Source organism: Centruroides sculpturatus, unplaced genomic scaffold, assembly GCF_000671375.1.
Source record: "Centruroides sculpturatus isolate CEXI.00-Female unplaced genomic scaffold, Cexi_2.0 scaffold231, whole genome shotgun sequence".
In the NCBI taxonomy this organism is placed as follows: domain Eukaryota; kingdom Metazoa; phylum Arthropoda; class Arachnida; order Scorpiones; family Buthidae; genus Centruroides; species Centruroides sculpturatus.
In genome coordinates, this window is record NW_019384443.1 from 397,160 (window position 1) to 419,952 (window position 22,793).

Genomic DNA, 22,793 nt, shown 5'->3' on the forward strand with positions numbered 1-22,793 from the left:
CGTTTGTATTTCGCGTAGTAAAAAAGACTCGTTACGACGTCATAAAACTTCTCACGACACTAGTGATGTCACACGAGCTTACTAATTAGTGAAAATGCTGCAATTCGATTGGTTTAAACATAAATTTCGTAATTTATTTTTTAAGCGTAAACGTCAGTGTAGCGTTACGTAGTCTAACGTAGAATGTTTAAAGAAATGAATGAATATTTATTAAAAGTTGTGTAGATTTGATTCGATAACGTTAAATTTTTCCAGATTTGAATGCACCAGCCAGAGAAGATACTATCCTGTTACATCAGCAAATGGTAAGGTTACTTCCCGTTATCTGAACCCAAAATGCGTAAGTGTATTGAATATCAAGCTTTCTAATAAATTGATCTAGCCATGTAGTCTCGCTACTCACATTTCATTCGACATTACTGATCGATTATGGATGGATGACTATTCTCTTTCATGTAAACACATTTGCAGTGTCTGCTTCCAAACTGTTTAAAAACTTCCATCCTTCTCCTATGTTACGTAACTATGAGTTTTGTTAAGTGGGCATACATAAGAGTAAATCTGCTTCCCTCAATAGTGTGATTTGTCTTAATTAATCAACACATCATCTTGAGAGGTGTTATAGGCTGCTTGCGTTCTTGAGGGAGACTACACTTTTGTTTTGTTAAATGGGCAGATGCATGTATATCTGCCCCCCGACAGTGTGATCTCTCCTAATTAATTGACAGGGCATCTTGAGAGATGTTAGAGACCACTTGTTCTCTTCTCTGGGAGACAAATTCTTTACCAATTTTTCTGGATTGAAGTCTTTTCTCTCTCTCCGGTTATGTAACTACGCCTCGAGTCCCATTAACTGACATAAAGTGAACAATTATACAATTTCTCCTAAGTAGTATGGTCTCATTAACAATTAGGAGATGTTAAAGATTAAGATCAGGCATCTCGTAGCTTCTTGAAGGAGGTAACGATAAAATCTACACCAATTTTTAAATATTAAAATATCTTGTGTGCTTCGGCAACAATTCTGTTATGCAACCACACCTTGTGGGTTTCATTATACATACATAAAGCGAACAATTATATGTTTACTATGGTTAAATTTCTCGCTCCTTTGGCTCTCAGGAGTAACACGATCTCTCCGTAACTAATAAGCCAGCGTCTCGAGATGAAGAGTTTAAATCATTCATATTCTTCTTGAGTGACTGAAAGAAATCTAGAAATTTTCTATATTATATATATTTTCTACAGAAGTTTTTAAATACACCTAAGTTCAATGTAGCATGTGTTTAAATCTTTCACTAAGCTCTCTAGAGCATTTTGATCTCATAATTAATAACCCAGTTCTTGAGAGATAACTAAGAGTTTAAGAAGTGATAACAACCACTTGTTGTTCTCTCAAGAAGTAGGAAAAAACACGAAAGTCTGTAATGATGATTTTGGTACCAACGTTTAAGTTATGCAAAGAATAAATTTAGAGATGGAGTGTATCCGACAGTCCTCGAGCAAGAGTAATTTGTATTTATGGAATTTAATATAACTATAATAAAGCAGCAGAAGCAGAACAGAAAGTCTAATGTTGTATACAATACTTAAACAATGGAAGTGAGTTAATTTTATAAGTTTGAATAAGGAGTGAGAAATTAAAATGATTAAGACTAGTTAAGAAATTGAATGATGATTAGTTAAGAGCAAAGATGAGTTGAGCGAGCAGTGGAAAGTTAAGAAGCAAAGACCAGTTTAAATAGTAAACAGTGAAGAACTTTAATGGTAAATAATTGAATGTTAAAATAGAATAAGAGTACTAATAAATACAAATTTAAATTCAAGTTACTTTAAAAAAAGAAAGAAAATACAAATAGACAATAATAGAAATTCATTTCTCTCACAATGTATTTTTCAGTCAGATCAGAATGATGTTTATCTTTAGTGTAGTTGCACAATAAAAATTAATACGGCCATTGATGATTTATACCTTTACGCTACCGAAATGCCATCGTATTTTTTAATTAATTCCGAAGCAGAATTAGATTATAAATATTTTAGACAGATTTGCGTATTTATCAAACTTTTGTCGAATATCGGAGACGAAAAATAATGATAATTTAATCTGCTGGCGAGAGAATGTTCCGTTAAATATAGAAATACTATCCTATTAAACTAGACTTAATAACGTCTCTAATTAATTTACGATAAGTGAAATTAATTAATTATTAATTCTACAAGTAAAATTAATTTTGGGTAATCTGAATTGAAGGGGAGGAAGACAATAATAAAAGAAAGAAAAAAAAAAAGAAACAAGCAGAATTCAACAGGAAACAGATTTTATTATTATTCAAAAATTGTTCCTAAAATAACATCTGTACATATACAAATTTCACGAGTAAGCATTTGCTTTGTGCTTCGGAAGAAATGTGAAATTCTCCGGAATGGGTCCAAGAAGCATTTCACTAAAAAAAAAAAAAAAATTGAGGAGTTAGTTAAAATTGTCTTCATTTAATTTCGTATGATAAAAGCATTAATTTCTTTCACAAAATATACGCCAAAAAACCATCCAGAGAGTTGCTTCCCCCCATACTCTCATAGTCTAAATCAATTTAGAATATAGTCCAATAAGCTTAAAGCCTAGCTAAAAAGATATTAAGAATATCACCCCATGTTCTGTCCAAAAAAAAGGCCCATAAAATTGTTTCTTCTATGCACTCCTACTCAGAAAACCACCAAGAATATTGTTTCTGAACAAAGAAATGTTTCTTCGTAAGCTGGTAACCGTCGTAAGAGGTATGGTGATCATAAATGACGTTAAACTATGTCCAATTTGTTCATTAATTAAAACTGAAATGAGCAAATCAAACATCAATTAAATCCTCATATCTATGCATCTAATGGATGCAATAGGAATGTAACACTGGACCAAATTATTTTGTTGTGTCCATATAATACTCTGTCTGCAAACGTAATTACATACAAATTTAAAGTTTTTTTTTTTTTACTACAAGCAGTATCCGCGAGCTGTTTTTTCTGTATAGCGTACAGTCTCCTTTGGTAATTTGCTTACATTATAGATTTTTTCCTTTTTAATTGCAGATCTAACGAGGTATCCAGCAGTATTTTGTTTTGGTATTATTATATAGAAGAATACCCTAGGTAAGTTATTGACTCACTAATCCATATTTGCTTATTTCTTTCCCCTTCTATTAGAGGTAAATTTGACGACATCTTAACGTTATTATGCAGAATCTCTATATTTTTAATTAACCAACCTTATTTTTATCCAGTCGGCGCAACTCGGACTGGCCAGCAACGTTTCCAAGTCGTTTCTTCCTCGATAGGGAGAGGGACGTTCGTTAATTTTCTGCGGGAGTCTCTCCAGTAAACCAATCGGTATGTATCTGCAATACAAAGATAAAACACAGTAAATTGGGCTACCATTTGCTAATAAAATATGCTATTATACCATTAATACAATCAAACTCCATAACTTTACACACAAATTATACTAATGATGATGGACATACTTAAGTATTGCCATCTGGTGAGTGAAATTGTAAGTACAAAGCCAGAATATTTTATAATTGTTTTGTGGTTTTTAATAAGGGCCTAAATACTGTAATTTAATGGCATTTAGAAATTGCACAATTACAATTAAAAAAAAAAAATAAATAAAAATTCCTTATTAGCGGAGATTTGAAACTTGTAATAAATTGGAATACCAAATTCCAATTTACAAATCTTAGAACAATTTGCATGATACACTGAATTTTGCATTACTTCAGATACTTTAGAGATGGTGGGCCAACACTTTGAGTACCTAAACTCTGATTTTCAACCAGGGTGCCATGACGATACTTCTGGGTGTGTCAAAATATAGCAGTGAGTAGCATTGTAATGTATGGAAGTATATAAAGTAGTGCTGCATGAAAAATTTACCAAATTGGAGGTTCCACTGTTAGAAAAGGGTCAAAAACACTGCCTTAACTGCTCAGCCACTAATTAATATACCTTGAGATGCTCTCTACAGATACAGTATCAATCTGTTATGTATGTTTATACAATACAACAACAGCTGCTTCTTGCAGAATGTATTATTTGAATAATAGGATGTGAATTCATCAGTTGGACCTAACCATCTAGACATAATTACACAGTTCTAATCTTTCTAAATCTGTCGACATAATATTTAAATCAATAAGCATTTCATATGTAAAGACATGAGATTTAACACACTTGATATTCTATTGCAAGGTTACAAATCTGACCTTTGAACTTCATTATCCTGCACGATTTAAGTATAAAAAAATAATATCCATTTGATTGAGTCTTTTTTTAGTAATATATATTCAAAGTTAACTTAGGATTCATGTCTTTATCTAGAAAGCTTTATTTATCCAACAACACACTAAACGAAACAGTAAAATGAAATGTAAACTGTGAGGTAGTCCAGGAATGGGCAACCTGCAGCCCCCCGGGCTGCATGCGGCCTGCGTTGCATAAAATATGAATAAATATATCAATTTTCCAGCTCAAGGAAGTATGCAGCAAAAATTCAAACGTTATTTTCTACAACTTATGTTTGTGAATAGGTTTTCTCACAATGAATTTAGTATAAATTAAAACAAGAAACCGGCTAACAGACTCGCATCAAAACTAATTTAAAACTAGCAGTGACTAATATTTAACCAAATAATTTCGAATATATTATGTTGACATCAGTTCCAGAAGCTAGATTAAGTATACCTATGCTAATTTATAATTATATACGAATAAATAATTGTGATTTACCAGCATTTTTCTTCTCTTCTTTTGTATGCGGCCCGCGTCATTTCAAAAGTTTCAAAATGCAGCCCTTACATAGAAAAAGGTTGCCCATCCCTGAGCTAGCCTATTGCCGAACAGTAAGCTTCATGGTTTTAATGTTGCATTATTAATTGTAAGATTCATGTTTGGATATTTTTTGTATATTTTAATGTTATTTTGCGCTGAATAACTTCAGGATGGTAAGCTCCTGCATTCACATCACATTGTGACTTCTCAGTGATACAAGCTCTTAAATGTCAGTAAAAACTATGTAATTTTCTGGTTTAGGATTAAAAAAGGGCACAGGCCTGAAATGCCTATGTGGTGTAAATAAAGAATTCAGAAGGAATTTAATAAAATAAAAATTACATTACAGTGACTATTAGTCCTATCTTCATTGCTTGCCATGTCCAATCACCAGGAACAACTATTTTCCATTGCAGAGACAACCTTTCTTTTAGAGGCTATGCCTCTGCACAAATATGTAAAACAGTCTAAAATGTCCACAGGTGACAATCCCAACACAATTAAAAATATAATATTTCGTTGTAAAAAAGGGCTGGCAGAATTACAATTTACACATTTGTGCAGAGGCATAGCCTCTAAAGAAAGGTTGCTTCTGCAATGGAAAATAGTTGTTCCTAATGATTGGATATGGCAAGCAATGAAGATAGGACTAGTATCCATCTATAATAATGTAATATTTACTTTATTAAATTATAATTCTGCCAGCCCTTTTTACAAATTCAGAAGGAAACTGCCAAATCCAAGTTTAACAGATGTGGGTAAATGGATAGGGCAATGCAATACAAGAGAAATATAAACAAATCAAGCAACTGTATTTCTGACAATAATTCAGATTTAACACTAAGTGCTACATTAAAAGAACTAGAAACTGCCCAAGTTTATGTTATAGGCAGGGCTGTGGAGTCACGTAAAAATCTACCGACTCCAACTCTGACTACGTTTCATATACATAACAAGTTGGTAAGTAAAAGGGAGTTGGAGTCAGCAGATTTTTTGATGACTCCGACTCCACAGCCCTGGTTATAGGACTACAGATGTGTCATGTTACCAAAGGAACACATGTACTGTACAAGCAGTAGTCCAGTTTTCCTCATGCACTGTAGCATGTTTTCCTGGATGGTCATAATTGCAGCTGTAATGGAGTTTCTGTCAAAGGTGTGTGTAATGACAACACACAAACTGTATCCTTTAATACCCTGACAGAAAAGATCACACATTGTGAGGTGAGATCCAGAGATCTGGGAGGCATCTGTATGGCACTAAATCATCACTATTGCAACACCCAAACACACTAGCAGTTTGGGAGTTTGCATTCAGGTATTGACACACCTCAGTAAGCTAATGAGACAGAGCCCACATCCTGCTGGAAAACAGTCATTGGAAATGCCTACTGTTGCCTAGCCCACCATTTTGCCAGCTGGTTTGTCTCATGAAAATCTTCACAGGTGTGTTTTAAATTTGTAGAATCTCTCTCTTGTTTCATGTCTGGCATAGACATCCCAGCTTGATACTTTGGAAGTTGCAGGACTTTAAAACCCAATGATTAACTTATAATTAACCTGTACTTCTTCTATTGGAAATTGGCCCCTATTTGTGTGTTATGCATGTTGAAGAAAACCCAGAAAACTTCAAGTGACCATCCCATTGATTGGGTGTGAACCCAAAACTAATTACAGGTGTTTGGTGATTCTTTACATTTGGACAAAAACATCTGGTCCCAGCATAGCAATAGGCCTATCAATGTATTTTTATCTTGATTAAGTGTTGCTTTCTGCAGCTACCAGATAATGGATAAAATAGAGAGTTTTATCTTGTAACTGCTAGTAAGCAGTAAATACAATAAAATATCACGGAAAATGTAATTCATAAATACTATCATTGATAATATGGCTTATGGGAATTGCAGTTTTGAAATCATTCCTGGACAAAACTTTTCTAGATTTCTCTAAAACAAAATGGTTTTTAACACTGCTATTGCCAAGTTATGCTAATTAATTAGTCTTTAACCAAAGAATGCTGATATTATATTTCCAATTTCTGTTCTTATCACACACTTTCTCACAAGACTAAACCATCTGTAGTAACTGTTTTAATGGATACTTGTCTGAGGACAGTGTCTGATAAATCTAGATTTTGCTGAAATCTACATTATAATCATGAGAAGAACAAAAAACAGTAACAGCACAAATTTAACTTTACAGTATGTATAATAAATAGGGAAAACATTGATTTGCATTTGCAAATCAATATCTGTTTTCCCTATTTATTATTTACCCTTTATTATACATTAATATACCTAAGTACAACAATAACAAAGTAAAATACATGGAGAGCAAACTCTTCACCTTACTGGAAATCACTATGTCATCTGTTGATTGTAGTGCCACGAAACTAGGTCATATATACATAACATTCTACTAGATTTTGAGTAAATTAATTTACCTTCAAATACAGTAATTGCATTACGATATTTCTTGCTCATAAAATTTTAAATGTGCGTTCCTTCGTATAACACAAATGTAAACAAAAATGAGTCACTGTATTATCTGAAAGATCCCAGTCCTGTGAAGTTTCTACATATTTTAATTAATAAATTTTAAATTATTGTTTTTAAAGTTTAATGATCTGCACCAAATGAACTTTTAAAGGTTAACATTAAATATTGCATGTATACAAACCCAGATTTGATTGCAAAAAAGTTATCATTAGAAAAACTAGCCGACAATTGATTTTAGTTTGTACAGTTCATTATTTTGAAATTTGCAAGCAGAACATTAAGAGTAATTAATGTTCGATAAACTGATGTGCAATTCATCCACAGTCAGAAGCGTATTATATGGTAATTTCTACAAAGTATGTTCTAAGGAACGCTTTCTTAGATAACATATTAAATTGTGACAATTGTGTCAATCTCAAATCAATTTTCAGACAAAAATGATGCCTCACTTGAGCCTAATGACAAGTAACCAACATCAGGCAGAACTAAACAAGAATAACTACCTGCCATTGTCAAAACAATTGTTACCTGGTATTACAATTAAATTATGGTTTTCCTAAACAAATAAAAAGCAATAAATGTTTGATAAAAGATAAAAATTTGTTGTTTAATTCAGAATAAAACTCCAGAATTTGAAAATTGAGTTCATTTGTTAGTATACGTTAAATTCTTTATTATATCATTAAAGACATAGAGGCAAAAGAATTAGTAAATGTTTGTAGTTAGAGAAATTATCGGTTTGATTTGTGATACGAGAAGGTTCCTTTCTGTGAAAATGACCAATTATAATTAAATGAGCAATTATTTATTGTGACATCATCACAATAAATAATTGCTCGTTTTCGACATCGTCACAATGCCATGTTGCAATTTTTAATCATATTTTTAAAATTTATTTAATTTAAAATATATTCTCTCCACTTCAAATTAGTAATGTCTTGTCCCCTGTAAATAATACTTTTCCTGTTCACAACAGAGTCATGCTATCATCTATATAATTCCTTACAGGGGAAAATTTTTGAATTGAAATAATGTGACTTTTATTTTGCATTAGAGGTTCATATATACGAGAGTCATTCTAAAAGAAAAGAACGTTTTGATCTGACAAGCCATACAGTTGTCCCACCACCCTCCACTGCCGCGGCATGGACCTTCCCATGTTTTCGCGTCAGTCTGATGCTAACAGCGAGCCACAATCATCGTTTACCATTTACAGTGTGACTTTGAAATGTGTGACAAAATTAAAGATCCCACCAAGTATGAGGTTCGTAGTGTGATATGCTTTTTGAATGCGAAAAAAGTCTGCTCTATCAAAATTTACAGACAGATAACCAAGGTTTATAGTAATGTGATGAATGGAGCGTCAGTTCGAAACAAACAATAGGGATTGTTGTCCAGAGGCATTGTTCTTCTTCAGGATAACGCATGTCCGCATGCTGCTGCACTGACGAAGAACTTGCTTCAGCAGTTTAAGTGGGAAGTTTTTGAACATCCTTCTTATAGCCGGACTAGGCTTCGAGTGATTACATCTTTTCCCAAAATTGAAGGATTTTTTAGCCGGGAATCACTATGGATGTGACAACAAACTGAAAGAGGCCATTAATGACTGTTTCAAGAACTTGGCGGTAACTGAGTGTACAGAAGGCATGATGATATGCTATGACAAATGTTAAAATTTGTATGGCAACTATGTAGAAATATAGTTAAGGTATCATCTGTGTTGTGAAATAAGTTTTGTTTCATTATCTTAAATAAAAATATCTAGAGAAACAAGCGTTCTTTACTTTTAGAATGACCCTCATAGGGAAAGCTTGGGGGCAGGAGGTCCCAATTAACTATCTGTTCTTGGATTTCATCTGTCTAATGCCATTCTTGAGATTAAGGAAAGACACACAGATGGATGACAGTAGAAATTTATAGGTTTACAATTTTTTTCAAATTGCTACACAATAAACATTATCTGTTTACTGAATAACAATTTGAAAAAATTGAATGTTTTATTAATGAACTTCTGCAGTTCATTAATAAAACATTCATCTTCATCCCACTGTTTCAACATACAATGACTGATGACGACAATCAGATTAGATAGATAAGGCAGGCAACAACACGGGCAATCTGTCAAGAGGAGTACCTCTTAAGAGGACTTTATGGAAAACTGGCTTCTATTTAGGTGTTAGACACATGCAGAAAACTCTATTGGCAAAGTTGTTGGTCAGGTGTGAACCCACAACCAACTACCAGTGTTTAGTGGTTTTGTCCACTTGGCCACTACTTGTTCCATTAATGACAACTGATAATGATTTCAGATCATTAGCCACTTATTGAGGCCAATAGCACTAAAAGGCAGTTTAAAAATACCTCAATACCAGTTTTGGGTGTTGATTAACCAAAAATACTATACACCGACACCCAAAGTCAGCAAATAAACTCCAACACTTTACTCAAACGGACATCTTCAGCAATGATAAGAAATGACAATGACTTGAAGGGCGAATCTATTTATGAAGAATCCGCACCATCCTAGCGCAACTTATTCAAAAGATGTATAAAAATGATCTTGGTTAGGATATTTATAATTATGTTTAGCTCAATATCAACATGTTTCACAAACACACTTGAAGAACTTGATGTTGTGAAAATAATTTTTATAAACATATTATCCATGAGTATTAATCGATTCCACTGAGTATCTGGATGGAGTGAGTGTCTGAATTATTTGATGACAGAAGCTTTGTCATGGTGGGTACACATGTTATCTTCAACATATATTAAATCAAATATACAACGGGGTTACATTCTGCAAAACCACTGCAAACATGGTAAGGAAAAATACATTAAAACAATATGGCTAGGTAAAAAATAAAAACATGTTTTTATACAAATAAATTTTGCTAACACATTTCTAATCTCTGCCATATGTAATTTTTCTTACAGCAAATTTGGTTACTCGCACTTTCTGCACCAAAGTTTTCTCTTTAATAATGAACTCCGCAAATAAAACATAATATGAGAACATATATTAACCAATAACAGGAATTATTATGATAAATAAATGTCAATAAATATAGAAGTGTGGAAAATGAATGTCTAAATATGCAGTTATCCCTCAACTATCTGATGATGAATTAAGTATTAAATTCAGTTGACTGGATTTGGTAACTAAACTACTACTACTATCATCTGCCAATAAAGAGTAATATTGTTGGCTGCCAAGATAAACATTCTTATATCTTGAACATTTTTTATGAAAAAATTCCTCCTAAAAATAGTTTGCAAAGAGAATATATATGTATTCAATACCAAACTATGCTATAACCGTATGTAAAGTAGCCATATTGCCTAATAACAATCCCTATCTCTTGTTTCAGTGGTTGGCTCCTTAGTGTACTATGTACATGACATATCGTACCAAGTGTTGCTTCTATGAAGTGGTGATATTTGCATCATTATATCAATGTATTTATGTTGCATTTTTCACCTGTGAGATCCAAACTTCTCTGGCCAATATGGCACTATTGGAATTATTGGATTGCAACAGTTCTCTTTCTTGATCCTCTACGTCCAGGGTCACCAATATTTTCTAGTTAATATTTCGATCAATTTTATAATATGATGTATCAAAATGCTGTTTTATCGTTTCCAAAACACTCGGCACACATTCACTTAATATAACAACTAGTAAATTACCAGTAATAATCAAAATACCTGTGTGCAAAAGAAAGCCACTCCAGCAGAAATCGTCTAGTTTTTTCGACCCCCTGCAATTTTAAAACATCGTCATGAAAAATACTTAAATTGATATAAAATGTGCTTCATTAAATAATATCACTTACTTCGGTATCACTTCCCCAGTGTTCCAGTCCGTAATTAACGTAACGTTTGATTACGTCAAAGCGTTCGGAAGAAGAAATGTCCCAGTGACGCCGTTCTTTTATTTCGTCGAATATCCAAGGTTTTATGAGCGCACCCCTGTAAATGTTACATGGATGGAAAACTTGTAATTCAATAATTATCAAGCGAAAGAAAAATTCTGTTACATGAATTCTATGAAATTAAATTGATAGAAATATTCTGAATATAAAGAAATCCCTGTTTATTTAAAAAAGATTGGCAAACATTTTACACTTCTTCTCACTTTCAATTATTTGGAAATATCAGAGAGGTTGCGGCCATCGTATTCAGCCCAAAACGTAAATGGTGGACGGGTCGATAATGGTGTTTGCTACATCTAGCATGGCGAGTAAAAGATCAGTTTAAACTTCATTTTTTTTGTGTTTGGGGTTAAAATTATGACCTGTTTTATTAAAATAATGATTATTTAAGCATTTACGAATAATATTGTAAAGAAACAGATGATTTTAATCCAGAAATTATTCAATTTTTTAGCAAGTGATATGAAGTGCCTATAGAATTTACATATATTTGCCTTCATAATATAAATAGCTTATCTTATGGTAGGTTTGTTCTTCCATGGCATCTTCTACCATCAACAGCATAATACGTTTGTAAATTTTCTAAAACTTAATTTTCCGAGCTGCTTTTGAATTTACACAAGCCACTACTTCCCTCTACAAACGTATGAGATAGTCCTATCGTACAGTAGGAGACACAACGCTAATTAATAATAATTAGTGTTATTAAACATCCTATAAATACTTTAAAATAGTTTAATTTGTTTTTTTACCTTTGCTGGTAAGCCTCGATGTTAAATGTATCTGCCATTTTTTCAACAAATTTCCTGTGAGTCAATGCGCAACGTTCACTGAGTCACGTGGTGTTGTGAATGTGTGCCACAACGATTTTTTCTTGGAGTTAAAACTTAAACCATATACTTCCGCTTGCTGTGTACAAATAACGTTTGAACTTGCACCGCAACCTCTCTATTAATGTCACTTTCCATAGGTCTAGCATTAATTTATAGTCTGATGGCAGCAGACTTTGTAGAGTTTAATCATATTCATCATCCATTCAACTAGATGTTGAACTAAGATCCGCGTACAGGTTTAGTAACACAGCTCCAAAGCTGAACTATGTTCAACTTGGAGTTGTGTTACTAAACCTGTATGGAACATGCTGTGTAAATATGGAGTTGTATTATGCCAACACCATGCTCAGAAAGTTAGTTGCCAGCCAGACCTTGACTATAAACTGGATGAAGTTCTTGTTGCCTTCAGCAACCTCGAAACTCCATGCTGCCATTGGACTACAAGACAAAACAATTTCATTTTTAAACCCAACACCATTCAATCTTGCACATAAATTCCATACAAATGGCACAAAACTGTCCTCAATACACCATCTTGGAGCCAACAATTCTGTCAATTCTGTAATTGAAATGAGGACATACCTGTACCATTTATCAATGGCTAATTCACTTTGGACAATTAAACTACAAAGAATAACTTATATACACGAAAAGAAAAATTATAAAGGTAAAATAACATTTCCAGGGAGTCAAAACCATAGTTAAGTACTCTCAAGAACACCTCATCCGTGGCATCACTAAAAGTGAACCCCGAGGTAAAATATCCTTGAAAGCATTTGAAAAGTCAAAACTCTAGCAAATTAAACAGGTTAATAACTTTATAAATGAAAATCAAATACATCATTTTACAAAATACCATAATTGAATTTTAAAAAATGGTTGCCCTTTTGCTAATATTTGAAATTTAGGTAAGTCAAAAGTCATATGTAATTACAATGCAAGCGTCACATTAGGAATGCTATACATGCATACAATACCGTCTTGATCTTGGTTATAGTTTGCGTTCGGATTCTTGGATCCAATATATATTAACTAATGGTACAGATGAAAGAATTACGACAATACAGGTATACCTCGATTTACGTCGTTTCGAGTTACGTCGTTCCCGATTATACGTCGTTTGTCAAAAAAGTATATGGAAAAATAAAAATCAAGTTTAACTCATTTTATTCGACTTTACGTCTGTCCGCCACAAATATTGAAGTCGTAATATCACTAGAAAAGCGTTTAAAGCACATAAAATCATATTAAAATATATACATTTACAAGTATGTACTGTATTTACAGTACATGCATTCGTAAATTTAGATTACTTTTTTCTGTACTATATTAAAAACTAAAATTTATTTGTTTGTAAGCTTAAAATAGATTTTTATTAACCATATATTATTAAAAATGCTTTAATAAATAAAATACAGAACTGGGAATGGTAATTTATAGTTTAGCCTAGTGACAAGTAGATTCGGAGACAAGTAAATTCGACTTACGTCGCTTTCCTGGAACCAATTACCGACGTAAGGCGAGGTATACCTGTAGTTGGCATCAATAATTTTGATAATCAGGATAAATGACTGGTTGTAAACTTCCAATTGTTAAGAAATTAGTTGTCGAACATACATTTCTACACAATAGCGAGGTTGAGGCCGAAGTTTTAAACGCGAAAACGTGTACATCAGACGTTCAGTGCCGCTTTCCTGTAAGCCAAGTAGTTTGACAATGGCATTTGGAATGTCAAGCATGATTCCACTAACTTTCCAAACACCATTGTCAAACTTCTAGGCTTACAGGAAAGCGACACTGAACGTCCGACGTACACGTTTTCGCATTTAAAACTTCGGCCTCAACCTCGCTAACAATTCAGCATATGGTGATATAATCACACCATTGTATCACATCTGTCAGTAATTATTGTGATATTCTCTCACATAAATATGATAAAATCCTTCTAATCTGAACTTTAAATTAATTTCCAAAAAAGGATTCTTTATGATTACATCCTAATCTAAGAATGAAACTAACGAAAAGTAACAAATGCTTACCTCGCTATCATCACACCAGATATACTAGTGTTGTTTAATCTTTCGTCGACATCTTCAAATGATAAAATGTCTCCACTTCCTGAAACATAAATATCAATTTATTAAACAGTTTTGTAAAAATGAATGAGTAATTTAATTTTAAGAATCAATTGTCAAAGTTTAAAACAGAATTTTCTATGATGCATATTTTTCAAATATGAGAGTTTGAAGATCTAGTGATGGATTAGAGCCAGTCGAACCCAATTTTTGACAAATCCCTGCATTTGAATCGGTAAATTTTGTGTATCCAGAAATTTCCTTCTCCAAATATTGCCACGATAACAATTCTTTATTGGGCTGCATTTTGTAAAAACTGTAGACCTATAAATTCCCGCTGGCATCCGTCCATTTTCCTTAATCTCAAGAATGGAATTAAATAGATGAAAGACAAGATCAGATATGGAAACCTTAGTGCAGGAAGCTCCAATTAACTATATAAGAACTTCCGATGCAAACCGAAAGTCATGTCATTTCAATTCAAAATTCCCCCCCGAAAGGTGTTAAGCCCTGGTCACACTATGCGATTTCCAGCCGCGCAGGTGACTGCAACTGCAACGGCTGTTTCCATTAACTAGTAATCCCCCTCGAAAACTGGCGCGACTGCAATCGCAACTAGAAACAAAAAGTTTGTTCTACTCGCGACGATTGCAAACGTGCATCCAATCAACAAACGCCTTTATGCCATGTCATACAGTGACAACATTGAAAATAGTTCATCATCATGGCGGATAGTCAGAGGATTAATACTTTTACAGAATCGAGATTGATTGAGCTTATTCAGGCTCACGAATACCTGTAGGATTTTAATTCTTCGTTTTATCGAAGATTTTATCTTTTCATGTATTTTCACCAGCTCTATTAAAATAATCGCCCTTTTTCTTTTATTCATTCCAGAAAAGGAACTGCTTGCTATTTTAATAAGAAAAGTGGCTAAAATTCCGTAAATACTCTGAAGTAGAATGTAAAATATCGGCAAACTCACGAAAGTAGTAAAAAATAAGCTACTGTAATTTTATTGGTTTATTATAGGGTCATGTGTTTCCAAGTTGCAACGTCAATGAACAATGTGTGACCACGAGAAGATGTCCGCGACTCGCGCTTGTTGCAGCTGCAGTCGCCTGCGCGGCTAGAAATTGCATAGTGTGACCAGGGCTTTAGATAATGACCGGCATGACACTATTGTTAGAGGAAAAGTATGATGTACAGTGGCAAGCCATTACTAATTTCAGATGGAGAGCATATATTTTAAATTAAATAAATTAAAAATATGATTACAACTTGCAGCCTGGCATTGTGATGAGGTTACAATGAATAATTGCTCGTTTTATTTGTAATCTTGTGGCAGGAGTAACCTATCTCCTGCCACAAGAGCTCCCAACCTTCTCATGCATCTGGGCTGTGGAAAAATGTTTCAAGAATCCGCAGACTGGACAAGTAATGAGGGACAGCACAACGTTTGAGTCACCAATTCTGATCAAACTCGGTGAGGATATACCCGACGACTGACTCGAGCAAAGAAGTAAGGCGCACTACTCAAAATTAAATAAGAAAATTGAAGTTGAAAATTGCACAATCATTTAAAACCTTTAAAATTTCTATCATTTATAGAGCAGTCAGTGGTTCCGTGCCAATTTCATAATCAGCAGGTTGATGTTGTGAATCTCGTTAGTATGAATGTGAGATATACATATTAAAAATTTTAAATGATTGTACAATTTTCAACTTTAATTTTCTCATTTAACTGTGAGTAGTGCATCTTACTCAGGAGTGGCCAACAGTTTTTACCCCCGGGCCGAATTGGAAAGAAAACTTTTTTCACGGACCGAACCAGAGGCTGCCCTAGGAAGATTTTGAGGTGGTGCGAGATCTCATTGTGGTGTGGTGTAATTGTACATAGAGATTACAGATACATTTTTCACATTATCATGCTTTATCAACATTCTACGCTGTACTTAAGAGATTTGTAATGGAGGGTTAACTCTAAACGCACAGTGAGTTGTTGACCTTTTTTCTTTTTTAGGTGTCAGAATTTTTCATCGAGCTATTCGGACTTCGGTAGCTAATGTTGAAGAAGGATTAATCGCGGGCTGCATAAATTCATTAGACGGGCCGTATGTTGGCCACGCCTGATCTTACTGCTTGGCTGAAATCAATCCTTGGGGATGCACCATTTCCTCACCAAGTCTGTTCAAAATTGGTGATTCCACAAGATGCCATTCCTTTGTAAGTTGAAAATATGTAGAATGTTTTCTAAATATTTAAATCTACCCTAATCTAATCCAGTTTTTGGACTAGATTAAAGCCAATTTGATTAATTTTAATTAAAATATGTTCTGAACTTTATACCAAATGTTGGTACAACTGCCTGAGGTTAATAATTTACTCCATTTGTCCAAATATACTTAAAATATATCGTAAAAGTTATATGCCACCAGTTAGTAAATCAAATAGTTCAATATAATCCCAGCATTCATGCATTTAAAATAGGAGAACTAAACATCTATTTGTTTGATCTTTATATCATAGTTTGGCTCTGTAATTATTATTTAATCTTAATTATTTTTATACTTCTACGGTGCTTACCGAATAACGGAATGGGGTCGGCCAGTTTGGCGCAACGATCGATGTAATTCCAGTCGGCCAACTTTGTGTACCTCTGTTCTCTGGATCGGCCGTGTAGCTGCAACGAAACATTTTTGCAGTTATGCGACAAGTTTAAGTAAATATCAATATATAAATAAAAATATTTATTTTTCACTGATTTTTCATTAAAAACTGTATTAAAAGACTTCAAGAATTTTAAGCAAAAATAATAATTTTGGATTACAAATAAAACATGGACTTGTAAATGGCATCCAGATGCCACTATAATAAGTGCCATCTGGAGAAACTAACCTCTACAATGCATTGTAGAGATTAGCTTGTTTGGTTGTATTTCATTACAATGGAATACAAACAAAACAAGCTTGTGCTAACGTCAAATATTTGATCGAAAAAGATGTTACATCAGTTGAGATTTTACATTTGCATGTTATGCATATCACCTATCAAGTAGAGAGAAACTGCAATACTTCTGTTGGGAAGTCCTTGTCCATCTGACCTACATTCCTGACTTGTTGCCACTCAAACACTGCTGCAACAATTCTCTCAACACAGATTCACTTAATCTGGCTGTTATCTATTCCATGTTTCCACATTGGAACTTGGAAAATTCCACACAGCTATCTCAGTAATTTGGCATAAACCCAAGACAATTAGAATTTCGTGTGCACGAGCCAACCAGCGGTCGAATAGATAGAATTGCCAGTTTGGCAATTCTATCTATTCGACCGCTGGTTGGCTCGTGCACACGAAACACGTATCGATAATAAGTTCGAGAGAAGAATTTTAAGCAGTATTTAAAATGTTCTCACAGCTAATTTACATTTAATTTACAAAAACTTAAAGACTACTTGAACTATTTTAAATATGTTCTTAAAACATTGCTGAAGGTTAAAATATGAAATGCAGTAGATGACAAATGTTTGTCATTCAAAACTTCAAACTTTACACATGTTTCTTAAATAAATCAATAGGACAGAGATCAAAATTTATACTTACAGTGATTAGATCGATTCGGTCCCTCCAGCTATGCATTCGGCCAATGACATTATGCGCGATGTTCTTGTTTTCATGGATGCCCGTTCGCATTTTCACGGTGAGTGGAATGGGTACTACAGATGACATTCCAAATATAATTTCCTCCAATTTCTTAACGCGGCCCATCATGCCACATCCCGCACCCTGTTGATAGAAATTTTTCACGTTACAATGTACTGTAGAGTTGCAAATCAATAATGGAAAATAAAGTGGCAAACTTTTTGATAAATCAGGTCAATTGGACAACCCATGTTAATATCAATGAAATCTGCATCCGTTTTATCGTAAACCAACTGGGCACAGCGTGTCATAATGTCTGCAAATGAACCGCAGAGCTAAAGGAATAGAAACAAAAACATGAATCAGCAAAGGATTTACAGATTCTCTTACAAACAGAAGTAAACGAGATGCTATTGACAGAATTTACAGACAAGATGCACTGTCTTATGCATCCATCTGTAGACTTCTCTTGGCGATTCTTACCTGAACTCCGAAGATAGTTTCGGAAGAGTGACGTTTCAGTAGAGCCCATTCGGACTGCTGTCCCTGTAGGACATTGACAGCCAGGGCCATTTCGCTGCAGGTGATGTCGGCACCAAATTCTTTGCAGATGCGTCGAAATGGAAGATTTCCGACCTTGAAATTTTTTGTTTTGGTTACAAAGTTTTAAAAATATATTTCATAAATATATGCTGAAAAGTGAACGAATTCTATGTTTTTCTATTAAATTATTAACAAGCTTTAAATAAATAAAATGAAAGGTTTATTTACCGTAGTCAAGGGAGCCAAGTAAAGTTTTCCTTTGAAATCAATCTGAAGCAAAACAAAAAACATAAGTATTGATTCAGATGTTTTACTTAATTAATTTCTCTTAAGTTGGATATCCACACAAGCAATTTCGCCAAGCCAAATGGCAAAAATACAATTCGTGCAGAATTCTGATAATCACACTGTTAATATCCATATATTTGTACACTATCAGAAGGAAAGAATAAAGAATAAATCAAATGACAATGCAGTCGCATTACCGACGACCGTTCTTTGTGTAAAACGAAACATTGATTTATTAATATTTTCATTGGTTTTTATCTTCATACTTTCCACTGCTTTAATCAAAAATTTCGGAAAAATTGCAAGTTTTCTGTTATTTTCTCAGTTGCTGCATTTGTCTGCAAGCCATTTGGTTGGTTATGATGTCAAATCACCTGACGATTTTTACCCGTGGTCTCGACCGGCGGTGTCTGACTTGCACAGTGAAAAGCACATCTGACTCAAGCGCGCAAATTGTGCAGTCACGCATGATTTGGATACCAAATCTTTTAAGTTGCATGTGCACACAGTGAAATCACTCGTGTGGATACACATCTACATCTATACAAAGAATAGAATATATGTTTAAAATAGTTTTATTGTAAAGTTTTTTCTGTTTTTTGACATTTAATGCACCTGCAAATCGAGCCATGGGTTGCACAAAAGAATGTAAATCTGCAGCAATCACTCGATTTTAGATTTCTTCGTGCAACCTGTTTCATTAAAGTGTTTTGCTTGTTGCAAAACGATTATTATATACCAAATTCTAGGATACTGTTTCCCATCAAATAATGATGATAAATTATAAATCTGATCAGATTCAAACTCCAATTTGTGGTGATGAGCAGTGTTTCGATGCATCGTCAAAACACTACTGTATAGAAGATGCACTTCCACCTAAGGTGAAGATGCCAAACCTTCATCATATCCAGTAAATTGACATTCAAAGTATAAACAACAGTAATTAGTTTCTTAAAATTAAGCTAAATATTTAAATAAAAGTCATTTTGTATCATTTGACACAATTTACAAGCGAAATTTTATCATCATCTCATTGTTAGTTAAATTCTTTATAACCTCTCGATTATTCGTTAGAATTCCTTTCTTAATATTTGCTTTGTAAATCCCAAAATTTCATCTAAATCTAAATAGTTTTGCATCAAATTGATACAGAATGACTTGCAGCAACTTTGGCTGCAGGCAAAGAAATGGAATTGCAAACCTTTCGATGTTCGTTAATGCGAGTTTTAATGACGTCTTCGTCTGTAACACAACCGGATAATTGCTTGGTCGTTTGTAAATTTTCTAAATCTGACAACGTTTCGTGTTGAACTTCAATGCACGCCTTTAGCACCAACGTCTTCTCGTTGTTTTCGGCACGTTCATTTTTTATTGCCGACAAATTCATAATATCACATTTATTTGCATCTTTTACATCATTTTGTTCTTGTACTTGGGTTTTATCACAGTTGACGGGTTCGCTTCCCATTAGACGACGAAATTCGCCACCGGTTATTAATTTCAGGTAATTGTCGGCCTTGGAAAAATTATATTCTCTCTTCCTGAGAGAAATCTGCAAGTCTCTAGTTAGTACATTTGTTGTAAAAACCATCCCTTCAAATTTCTTCCACTTTTCCTCGTCTATCACATTTTTACCTTGGTCGGAAATGTGATTGGAACCAAATCTACATATGAAGCTATATGGGCACTTACCATACGTGTCAAACAGATAACATGATCCCGGCACGTCGGGCGGTTTGGATTCCATAAACTTACGGACATCGTGACTGAAGCAGCAGCCATCGCCGAATGGGCATCCCGCTTCGGAAATGAATTTTAGGCACAGTTTGTCGGCTTTCGGTTTCTTGGTTTCGCGTGGCCTGTTCTTGTTCTGTCCCTTGAGCTTTTTTCTTGGAGGACCCTTTTCCTTTTCTCCGTTCAGCTCCACCTCAGACAGTAATTTCTTCTTGTCGGAACTCGTGACGTAGTCCAAATTAAGTTGCCGACAAGGTATTGGTAGCAAAAATCTGCAAGAAATATAAATGTTTAAATATATAAAAAGATTACGTGCATATCTATTAGAGTACAGTTTTCAATAGATATATGAAGGACATTTATAACAACCTTTGTAATCTCATACAAATTCTGGTCTAACAACATTATTGAAAAATGGTTTTCAGCTTCATTAATAGTCCTTAGCAGCTTAAACCACCAAACAAATAGTGAAAATTAACTTTGAGGTGGCAGGAACGGCAAACACCACCCGTAACATCTATCACATTAGATCTCAAATGTCCCCAGACTTTTAAGCATTTACCAAAGGGAAGAGCATTGATTACAAATGTGCAAACTCATTGTCATATTCTTTTTCTGTTCTGTGAAAGGCATCTCATATACATATCAATTGGTGAATTTTATACAGAGCTGTATTTCATTTTCTATAATTATAGCCATTAGGAAAAACTGTACAGTCGACCTCCCTATAACATGGGTTCCTATAACGGAAATTCTTATAATGTAGCAAAAAAATTGCGGCAGTATTCATATAAAGGGACTCGAAAAACGTTGTCGCCGACTCGTGTCGCGACAAGATTGGTCGAATTTGGACCAATAGTGGATGAGCAGCCGAACTATTTTCTGCCGTCCAGTGCCACACTACGGAAAGTTTAGGCGGGTAAATTCAGTTTGCTATCGTCTGTACAGTATTATATATAAATTAGGTACTGTATATATAATTATATATTAACTTAATTTATTGTAACTTTATTATAATTATATATATATATATATTTTCTGCCGTCCAGCATCACGCTACGGAGAGTTTAGGCAAGTAAGTCGAGTTTACTATCGTCTGTACAGTATGTAAATTAGGTACCGTAAGTCTAATACAGCACTAATTTTATACATTTCTTGTGAAAGAAACATTTCTTATTCAACGGCCATAAAAATTATTTATATTAATGATGTCTCCAAAGGTCAAGTTATTTTTCTGCGAAAAATTCGTTATCAGAAATCGCGGCCGCCGTTTCGTGCGCTGTTCCGCGACGAAAACAAGCTTGAGCAACGGCGTAGTCGAACGGTGCACACTCGGTAAGTAATCCTACAATTTTTTGTTTATAGCATAGTTTATACGGATTATTCCCAAAAAATTATACGTGTTTTGGAAATGTTGAGTGGAATTAGTCTAGAATCGGTTAATTTTATAGAAGAAAACCTTTCAAACAGCCTTAGTCCGTAAACTTCACACATGTCGGGCTGTGATTGGCTCATGTATTTAAGGATTCCTACAACGTAAAATTCTTATAAAGTGGAACGTATCTAAGCGTTATAGGGGGGTCTACTGTATTGATAATACAATACATGTGCAATCTACCAAGCCTTCCAGGAGGGCTTTTAATGGGAAACTGTCCCGTTTAGACATTACAGGCAGGTAAAAAACCCAAATAAACTCCACACGGCCCACTCTTCTGTTGTGGGTTCACACCCAAGCATTTGGTAGTTGTATCCACTCGGCCATCAAGCAAGGAACAGAAGTTCTATGACTGACAAGTCCAAAAACAGACACTACAGCCATTGAAGCATTGTGTTAAGCACAGACATAAGACAGATTGTTTCTTAGAGGAGGAGGATCTTTTAGATTTGTTCCAATTGTTCCACGTTTGTCTGTTCTTGTTTATTTTCGTTATATTCTAATAACCTATTTATATTTCTAGATAGATATGTCCTGCATTACTTAAGAAAATACATGATATACCTTTCACCATAATGAAGCAAAACTAATACATTAAAACATACAGAAACACAAAATTAAGTCGAATTACGCATATTCCTGCTATTTTAATGCAAAGTTTTATATAAATTTTCAATTTTATCAACAGTTTATCAATAAAGAAACACGTAAAAGTAGGCTTAAAACGATAACATTCATTCAAAACTTACTCCTTTTTGATAGGTGCGGCACCGGTTTCGGCCATAACAACTATAAAAATTTATTATTACGTATCTAAATTTATTTATTTTGTAATTTATATTTAAAAAATTAACAAAATTTTAACAGAAATTGAACATAGAAACACGCTCGATGTCATCACTCCATAGTCGAACACGTGGTTTCCTCACATGCTCCACCTACACAAACACGTACTTCATTAATTATTTATATTTATTTTTAAAGTAATTT

General features: G+C 34.0%; 1 protein-coding gene and 1 long non-coding RNA gene across 3 annotated transcripts; one reads left to right on the top strand and one right to left on the bottom strand.

Annotated features, from left to right (window-relative positions):
• On the top strand, positions 1-8,346 carry LOC111620232. 2 transcript variants are annotated; one of them, XR_002755887.1, is made up of 4 exons: positions 1-340; positions 3,085-3,144; positions 3,276-3,381; positions 7,750-8,346. It is a non-coding gene; the product is annotated as an uncharacterized LOC111620232 (long non-coding RNA). The 2 variants fall into 2 exon arrangements; XR_002755888.1 differs by having other exon boundaries at positions 1-305.
• LOC111620230 (tRNA-dihydrouridine(47) synthase [NAD(P)(+)]-like) lies at positions 2,305-22,722 on the bottom strand. The gene is made up of 12 exons (XM_023362131.1): positions 22,553-22,722; positions 19,836-20,640; positions 18,575-18,616; positions 18,287-18,439; positions 18,022-18,138; positions 17,765-17,947; positions 16,748-16,844; positions 14,126-14,204; positions 11,155-11,290; positions 11,027-11,079; positions 3,261-3,389; positions 2,305-2,447 (listed from the first exon to the last, which is right to left on the bottom strand). The coding sequence occupies exons 1-12, from the start codon at positions 22,585-22,587 to the stop codon at positions 2,375-2,377; spliced, it is 1,902 nt and encodes a 633-aa protein (XP_023217899.1). The 5' UTR covers positions 22,588-22,722; the 3' UTR covers positions 2,305-2,374.
• Between the last annotated feature and the right edge of the window lie 71 nt (positions 22,723-22,793).